Source organism: Arachis duranensis, chromosome 7 (genome assembly GCF_000817695.3).
Source record: "Arachis duranensis cultivar V14167 chromosome 7, aradu.V14167.gnm2.J7QH, whole genome shotgun sequence".
Classification (NCBI taxonomy): Eukaryota; Viridiplantae; Streptophyta; class Magnoliopsida; order Fabales; family Fabaceae; genus Arachis; species Arachis duranensis.
Window position 1 is genome coordinate 8,855,164 of NC_029778.3, and position 9,258 is coordinate 8,864,421.

The window sequence follows — 9,258 nt, forward strand, 5'->3', positions numbered from 1 at the left end:
TTTAAATAATTTAAATAAATAAATCCCCAATTATGAACGTACATTATTCCCTGTCACTTGTCTATGCAACTAATAAATTCATAAAAGTGGTAGGAATTTTATCATGATTGGTGAGAAATCCTGAGCCATGTTATGTTGTCTGGGAAGTGGGAGAAAAAAATAAATTAAAAATTGAAGAGAATCTTATCCACAAGTTCCACCAGTGAAGTCAATGGTGTTATTCCTAGTCTCAAGTCGTCCTCTTCTCTAGTTCTCATATCTATAACATTAGTCTAGTCTCAAACATCCTAGTACAAATCAGAATCAATATTCATCGTTGCAATTTACAATGATGTCTAAAGACATTACTAGTTTTGATCCAAAACAAGCATCATTGCCCATATCATACCCACTCAAGACATTGAAGGAGCTTGAGTCTCGCTCCTACTTAGACTCCTTTCACTACCCTTTCAACAAAGCCTCTGTTCCCCTTATTCAAACTCCAACTTCTTCTTCTAACCGTGGCAAAATTCTAGTGTGCCATGACATGGCTGGTGGGTATTTGGATGATAAGTATGTCCAAGGAGGGACCAATTCTGATGCCTACTCCTTGTGGCATTGGTATCTAATTGATTCCTTTGTCTACTTTTCTCATAATCTTGTCACTCTTCCTCCTGTTACTTGGACTAACACTGCTCATCGCCATGCTGTTAAGGTATGCATGCATATTTTCATTTTTATATGGTTATTTACGTGCATCTATCTAACAGTTTAAACTTTTGAGATAAATAATTTTATGATATATAGTATTAAAATTTTTTATGACTAAAAGATTTAGAGTTCGATCTTTATTGTTTTCAAGTACTATTTACATGTCCGTGACTAACAGTTTAAAAAAAAGATTTTCTAGAATAAAACAATTATAATGTCATAAAATAAGAGAATTTGATTCCTATTAAATTTATAATAATTTACTATCTTAATTTAAAGATGATTAGACTCATTTTTTTATTTTACTAACTTTCTATTTTTAAAAGACTTGATCCAATCGTTTAAACTTTTGAGATGAGTAATTTCAAAAAGCTCATTAATTTTTATTACATATTTGACTCATTTGCTTAAGTAAATTTCATTGTTTAGTTAGTTAGTACTACTCAATATTGTTTACTTGTGAGTTGTGACATAATATTAGTGGCCACATAACAATTAGCTTATAAGGTAAATTGGTTTTAGAATTTAGCTTGATTGATCAGAGATTAAATGGTGTATTGTACATATGAATTCTTCAGAGACTTATAAGTTGGGCTTTGATGATTTTGATTATAACTAAAAATGTGTTGTAGGTTTTGGGAACTTTCCTTACCGAAGGAGAAGGAGGAAGGGATGTTTGTAATGAACTGCTTTCAACAAAGGAGTCTGCTCAAATCTATGCAGAGCGTTTGGCAGAGCTTGCTTCTCATTTAGGCTTCGATGGATGGCTGGTAAAATTACATTTTTGTCCTCTCAAATTATGCCATATTACACACCTATGACTTAACCTTTTCATGATATACTTGGCATTTAACCTTTGGAGTTTGGAGTAATTTATCCCTATCTAATTTGATAAGTTATTTTTCTTCACATTCATGATACCTATTTTATTAGGAAAATGAGTTTAGGGCTTAAACAACACTATATGGTGATGTTGTGTCAACATTTTTTTTAGAAATAAATACACACAAAAAATTCTCCTTCATCATGCATATTTTTGCTAGGAAACTGAAACATAATTGTTTTTTGAAAATCTTTGACTGGAGTAATAACTTTTTTTGGTAATCTATTCAATAATTTATATAGTAGTACTCAAATTATTGCAGCTAAATATGGAGATAGACTTGGACAGTGTTCAGATTCCTAATCTGAAAGAGTTTGTCAACCATTTAACATTAACCATGCATTCTTCGGTGCCTGGATCACTAGTAATTTGGTGAGTATTAATATCAAGGTGTAAAGATCACCATTTCTTTTGATTTTCTTCACATTAATTAATGATGCTGCCTAAAATTGATGCTCATACTTTAGTTTTCATATTCATGTAGGTACGACAGCGTTACTGATGATGGTAGCTTAAATTATCAGAATCAACTAAATAAATATAATAAGTCTTTCTTTGATATATGTGATGGAATATTTTCCAATTATTCCTGGGAGGTAATGCTTATGCTCATACAATACATTATGATGTTTAAGTTTTTTTTTTTTTTTGCTCTTTTTTAACCAAATAATACCATGCAGGAAAACTATCCAAAACTTTCTGCTGATGTTGCTGGTGATAGAAAGTATGATGTTTACATGGGGATTGATCTATTTGGAAGAGGCACATTTGGTGGTGGACAGTGGAATGTATGTGTCAACTATCTCTCACTTTAGTCCAATACCAAAATATCTTGAGTATGTGTTTGGACGATGAATCTTGAGAAAATTCGTGCAAGATATATGCAGAATCCTACATGAATATGATTTAAATTACATTCTTTATAAGCCTGCATGTCCTTAAGAGGGACATTTTAGGACCTGCCACAGCTTTAAACTTAATCTGAGAGCTGGACTGTAACATTAGATATATTTTTTCCCTTCAAAGTTAATATTGTGCACGCATTACAGTATATGAATTTCTCTTATTATTATTATATATCTGTTTTAATGTGTTTATACTATGGTACGTTTCAGACAAATTTTGCTCTTGATGTGATAAAAAAAGCAGATGTCTCTGCAGCAATATTTGCTCCTGGATGGGTTTATGAGACTAAGCAAGAACCAAATTTTGAGACTGCTCAAAATAGGTAACATTTTGTTAACTGTTTTTTTATACTACCATAAGTTAATACATAGTAACTTACTATTTTTGGGCTGTTTGTAATAAAGTGTCAAGAATTTAATCTGTATGCAGATGGTGGGGTCTTGTGGAAAAATCATGGGGACTAGTGAGAAAGTATCCAGTAACACTACCCTTCTACTCAAATTTTGATCAGGTTAATCAACAACTCAGTGCATAAATATCTCGCATTAACACAGGATCCGAAAAACGGTTATACCCAAAGAATGTAATATAAACAACTGAACTTTATAATTGTATCTATGGCTGATTCCACAGCTTGAACTCGTGACTTGAAAATCACATGGAGAAGTAATAATACATTCATTATGATTGAAATGTTGGCATTTCCTTGTTACTTTTCAGGGACGTGGTAATCATATTACAGTTGATGGAATAAACATATCAAATGCTACCTGGTGTAACCTTTCTTCACAGGGGCTTCAGGTATTCATCATATATATACATATTATACATGTATATCAGTATATCATAGCCAAGTCTTCATTATCCTAACTCACATATCCATGTGCAGCCACAACTCATGTTTGATGATTCTACTGTGAATTCCATTCAAGTTCTTGTAGAGTAAGTCATAAAACACTGTCTTATTACATTTTTAGAATGATAATTTTTTTTGTCTTACTTATAAGTTGTTGTAGCTTGACAGAAAAATCATACAGTGGAGGTGCAAACATTACATTCCAAGGAACTTTGAAAGCGAAATCTTATTTCCAGAAGACAATATTTCAAGCAGAGCTCCTTCTAACCAAATTGCCTCTCCGAGTTACTTACTCTGTAAGCAATCTTCTTAAACTACTGACAAAACAAAACTTATGCACATCAAATATGTCTGCAAGTTTTAATCATAATGATTAGAATTTAGATTCAATGTTCATCATGGATTCATGGTTATTGTTGAATCAAACACGAACCATTCGATCAAAATCCGTATCGACTAGTCTTCTTTCTTAGGGAAGTGATTTTGGTGCTAAACTAATGCAGGTGAAATCTGATAGCAATTCTTTGTTGGGATTAGTACTCAATGTTACTTCCACCATCAATGAAAATGTGTCTATTCTATCTGCACCACAAGAAATGGTGAATCATCTCTCACAAAAATTTGACAAAATAGTCCCAACAACTGAGCAAGATGGATCTTCCACTGAATGGATTATGCACGAATTCACGATCGACATGAATGGATACACATTGACAGAAATTCGCGCCATGTGTTACAGGCAGGATCATGAACTGACACTGAATTCGCGACGGCTAGGCCATGATCTCGTCACGGATTACTCTGCTATTCTTGGTCATGTCACAATCACACCTTCAGAGTACAAGCCAAGTTTTCCCATATCCAATTCATGGCTAGTGAATGGTGAATACATAGATTTGAAATCAAGTCCTAAGGGTGACTCAAAACTCCTTAGTGTTAAAATTTCATGGAAGCTGAAGGAAGAAAAGGATTATTCTGTATTTTCACACTACAATGTGTATATGGAAAATGAATCAAAAGTGAAAGAGTACATTGGAGTAGCACATGTGAATTCTTTTTATGTTTCTGAGCTAGAAGTTCCTTCTGCCACTTCTAGCTTCAAGTTTATTATACAAGTTTGCAATGTTGATGGCACAAATCAGAAGTTGGATGAGTCTCCATATTATCAATTGGAGGTGTAGAGTGTCCTCTTTAATTTTCATTGCAACAAATTAATAATGATGTATCCATGTTATTTATATTTGGATTTGGCATCCAAAAACCATGTTTTATTCTCTACAAGGTTCAATAAATAAGGTTGGTTAGCCCAACAACCATATTTAAGGAAACAAAATATTTACTCGTTATTTGAAATTTCTTCTTATCAATTTCATATTGAATATTAAATTAGTTCATTCTAATTTACTATTGAATGGGGTGTGAAATTTATTTAATGTAGGTTTTATAATGATAATAAATCTATTCGATATAATGATATCTACGAATAAGGAAGTAATAAATAATTTATAATAAAAAAGATATCATTATGTATAGATTATGTTTAACACAAGTAATTTAAATTTAGGTCTTCATCTTTAATGGTTTTAAGTGCAGTTTTGCTCCTAGTTCTATTTATAAAATGACCTTTAACATAGTTTTATTGGTTAAGCAAAGAAATTAATGTTAAATGCATGTATACTTAAAAGCTTCTAAGAACACATCTTACATTTCTACTATATATGCGGAATTAAGAATATAACAATAATATTTGGTTGAGAATAAAAAATCAGTTTAAACAGTTAAATTTGTCTTGTTTAATATGCATTAATTATCACTAAATAATTATATAATTTTAGATGTAATAAATATATAATTACAGATATTATATTACATAAGATAATTTTTTTAGATACTGTCTCCTTAGCATTACCATTTAGCGGAATATAAAATGTGTCTCAAACAATATTTTGGGTGTTCTTAATTAGCTTAAGACAGAAAGCTAAGATTTTATACTGCTCAATTAATACAAAATGTTAAAAAATATTTCATAATAAGAACCAAATTACCTATTATGTATGTTATATATATGAACTATTAAATGTAGGTAATTTTAATTACCAAAGGATACACATATAAATTTTGTTTGACAACAACAACAGTAAAGTCTTGTCTCATTAAGGTGGAGTCGGCTACATAAATCAAACGATATTATTGAGTTCTATCATGTATTATGCCGGCAGGGAGATCTTATTTGACCACTTTATGAATGGTCTTTTTAGATATTTTCTGTCTTTCACTTCTTATCCATCTTTCATCTCATTCACCTTTCTAATTGGGTGCTCTGTTAATATTTTTTTCACATGTCTAAATAATTTGAAACACGATTCTACCGTCTTTTCCACAGTATGAATCTCGTTTGACAATGATGAATAAATTATGAGTTGCACACTTGCACTATGTTAATAGATTATTGATTTAACAGGAAAATCTAATTTGATTGGTGTTGAAGCAAAGTGCCAAAGTGTGAGAAAATCTTACTTTGCCTTAAGTGAAAGAAAGAAGAAAGTCAATAAAGAAAAGGTGAAGGGGGGTTAGTAGCATCTGAATTCCAAAAAAGACAAAAATGAAACTCTTGTTTTGGAAGCATCTTTCTCGAGCCCTCAAAATAGAAATGAGGCTCCCCCCATCACTTTCTTTGTCTCCACAAAACGGCAAAAATATTTTTGTGTAATATTTGATTTCTACATTCAAAATATATAGATATTACTTAAGTGTCTAAATAACCATTTTAAAAACTGACTTAAATAATGTACATATATTGAAGTCAAGCTTGAAATTAAGCATCTAAGTTTCAAGCTTCGGAAATGCAAAAGTATAATTGACATACAAAAGTAAGAATGTTATTAGGGTTTGAACTTCAATAAATAAATAAAGTCAGAAGGGTATGTCTAATATCTTCCAAAAAGTGTAGGAGAATGTGAAAGATAAAAAACAAGGTCCAAAAGGAATCCAAACTTTGAAGTATCCTTATGAGAAAATCCAGAGTAAGAGAGAGACATTCATATCCACACACATGCCTCTCTTTGCTATGAATAATTTCTTTCCTTCACATAAATGTTCAATTAATTGAATTCTGTATATACTATATAGTCTTCTGCACGTTCATCTACTATAGATATATATCATCAGGCCTAATCAATATATACTAATTTCCTTCTAGAAAAACAATAATAAAATAGATATATAGTGTTTATAATTTGTATAATATTGTACCAATAAGAAACTTATTGCTTTGTAAGCAATCGAAGTTTCATTATCGTCATGCATGGACTAGCGTGTAGCATATACTTCTTCATGTATTGGAAAAGCACAAGTTTTTAGATTGGTTTGAATAACAATTATTCGGACCTTATTTTTAATGATTATTGAAAAAAAAATTTTAACAACTAATAATTTGACAACTAACAATTTAAATAATTCAATTCTAGCCTAACTCGACAAGTTAAAGACTAATCCATCATTGATCAAAATTTCATATAAGAGTTTATCATTATTGATCAATAGATTGCAACATGTACAACATATAATTCGAACCCTTAACACTTGGTTATTTAAAAAAATTAGAGTAAAATGACAAATAAATTTTTAAAAATTTACCCTTCAAACAGATTAATCTCTTAAAAAAAAGTACCAATGAAATCATTCATCATAATAGATATGGATACATTACCTCTACATTAGTCCCGTTATGATATGATGATCAGAATTTAAGGATTTAATTTAAACGCTATTTATCCACGGCTAATATCGTAAAAGATTTTATTGATATTTTTTTTAAAGACTAATATATTTAAAGAATAAATCTTCAAAAATTTATTTGTCACTTTACCTTAAAATTTATTTGGTCATACACATAAAAGTAAGAGATTATTTTAGTTTACCCTTAAAAATTTGAGAACTATTTTGATATTACCTCTATAAGAATATTATGTTAAAATTTAAGATGAGAAAATTGGACACCCATCTCAAATAATTAAGAACAGGCAACCCTTGCCAAAGTGGGTGGCTGGCTGCATCAACTTGCAAGAAGTACCTTGTAATTATTTGTTTAACGTGCTTCTGATTAACATCACACTGTATTAATTCAGTACCACTGAATAATCACATGCTAGAGTTGACCCTATGAATTCCTTCACATATCCCACCTTCACAAATAATTTTCTTTTTCCCAATAAAATTAAAAGAAAAACTTAATTACATTATACTAATTAACGGCAGTTTGCTTTTTGTTAAGCACTGAAGTGGCTAAACAAACCCAAACCAATGTTATATGAATCAAAAGAAAAATGTATAAAAAATTAACAAAAAGAATGTTTTATTATTTAAACCTTTCAAAAATGTGTGACAAATTAAAACACATACTAATTGGTGTGTAATAATATTATTCAAGAAACCATGTCATGTCCAAAAACATTTTGTCTCTTGAAGGAATCATGAATTACATTATTGGTAGAAGAAGATCCAAAAGTAGTGAAGTAGTGATGATGAGAGAGTTCATTTTCATTTGAGAGTTGAGGTGGTGGCATCATCATCATCATCACTGGTGGATCTTCTTCTACTTGCTGCTGCATCTGGATGCAGAGTATCTCTGCTTGAGCAACTGCTAGCTGCATTTGAAGCTCTGAGACTTGGTTTTGAAGGTATGATATGGCTCCGACACACCCGTACACCGGATCCCGGACCCTCGCATTCGCCTCGTACACTAGGCTGCTCACTGCATCTGCTCTTTGCTCCACCGGAAGTTCCTGTCACCATCATTGTGCAAAAGTTAAAAACATTCCAAAAACTTGTTCTTATTTTCTTGGTGAAAATTCAGGTGCAGTCAACTCCACGTGAAGTTAATAGTTGAGAGCTGTTAAATAATTTGACTAAATTTTCATCTTACAGTTTTCAGTTATTAACTTTACGTAAAGTTGATTGCACTTGAATTTCTACCTATTTTCTTCCTTCTGTTATATTTGTCAACGTCAATTTGCTTTTTTAAGTATTTTAGAAAGAAAAATGTAAAAAAATAATCAGAATTTATTGTTTTTTTGTCATCAATTGAACATTAACGATTAATTTACGACCAAAAGCAATAAATTTTGATTACTGTTTAGCATTCCTCTTTCTGGAATAAGGTATTGATCTCAATTGTATATTCTTGAAATTCTTAAAATGCTTTTATGATCATATATAACCATAAAACATAGTACCTGAATGTTAAGAATTTAAGCATACAAGGTTGTTTCTCTTTATACCCTTTCAAATAATCATCAAAGACAAAAAGGAAAGGAAATTAAAGAGCATGTATTATATATATATATAACAATATAAGGTAAGTACCTGCAACATTTTGCTAACGTTGCTAGCGCCAAAAACTTTGTGGACTATGGCAAACTTGTGGGGTTCATCAGCAGGGAAATAAGGAGCAAATGCACAATCTTTGGTGCACCTGCGTCTCAGAAGCTTGCATGAGGCACACGGTGAATTCCCACCCATTTTTCTATTTTGAAGGTCAAAATAGAAGGAATCTTTTTTGGTAGCTCTAAAGCCTCAAGTGCTAAACAAAGCTCATAAAGAAACTGACGAAGAACATGTTTATGGAAGGCTTTGATGAGACGCTATTTATAGCTGCTACCTGTTTTTTTGAATTAGTTTTTGCCACCTCTATGTGTTCTCAACCATTTTCAACTACTAAATAGGTTTTTCTTTTTTCTTTCTCCCCTTTTTTTTTCTTTCAAAGTTAGGAGTGAAACTCGAACCTACGATTTCTAGATACGCATTGAATGATTATGTCATTTGAGATATAGTTTGTTAGTTTTTTTTCTTCCCTTTTTCATAGTATAAGATTAAAAAAATTTGTTACATAACTAATATTTTTTTATAGTTGTGTTGTATTTAA

General features: G+C 31.0%; 2 protein-coding genes across 2 annotated transcripts; one reads left to right on the plus strand and one right to left on the minus strand.

The window, feature by feature from the left end:
- The first annotated feature begins 67 nt into the window (after positions 1-67).
- On the plus strand, positions 68-4,671 carry LOC107496982 (cytosolic endo-beta-N-acetylglucosaminidase 1). Its single transcript, XM_016118318.3, has 11 exons — positions 68-694; positions 1,323-1,460; positions 1,836-1,945; positions 2,058-2,169; positions 2,254-2,361; positions 2,689-2,801; positions 2,909-2,990; positions 3,200-3,280; positions 3,369-3,421; positions 3,496-3,631; positions 3,839-4,671. Exons 1-11 carry the CDS (start codon positions 329-331, stop codon positions 4,514-4,516), a joined length of 1,977 nt encoding a protein of 658 aa, XP_015973804.1. The 5' UTR covers positions 68-328; the 3' UTR covers positions 4,517-4,671.
- A 3,041-nt stretch (positions 4,672-7,712) lies between these two features.
- LOC107496933 (LOB domain-containing protein 12-like) lies at positions 7,713-8,956 on the minus strand. The gene is made up of 2 exons (XM_016118255.3): positions 8,700-8,956; positions 7,713-8,119 (listed from the first exon to the last, which is right to left on the minus strand). The coding sequence occupies exons 1-2, from the start codon at positions 8,853-8,855 to the stop codon at positions 7,760-7,762; spliced, it is 516 nt and encodes a 171-aa protein (XP_015973741.1). The 5' UTR covers positions 8,856-8,956; the 3' UTR covers positions 7,713-7,759.
- Between the last annotated feature and the right edge of the window lie 302 nt (positions 8,957-9,258).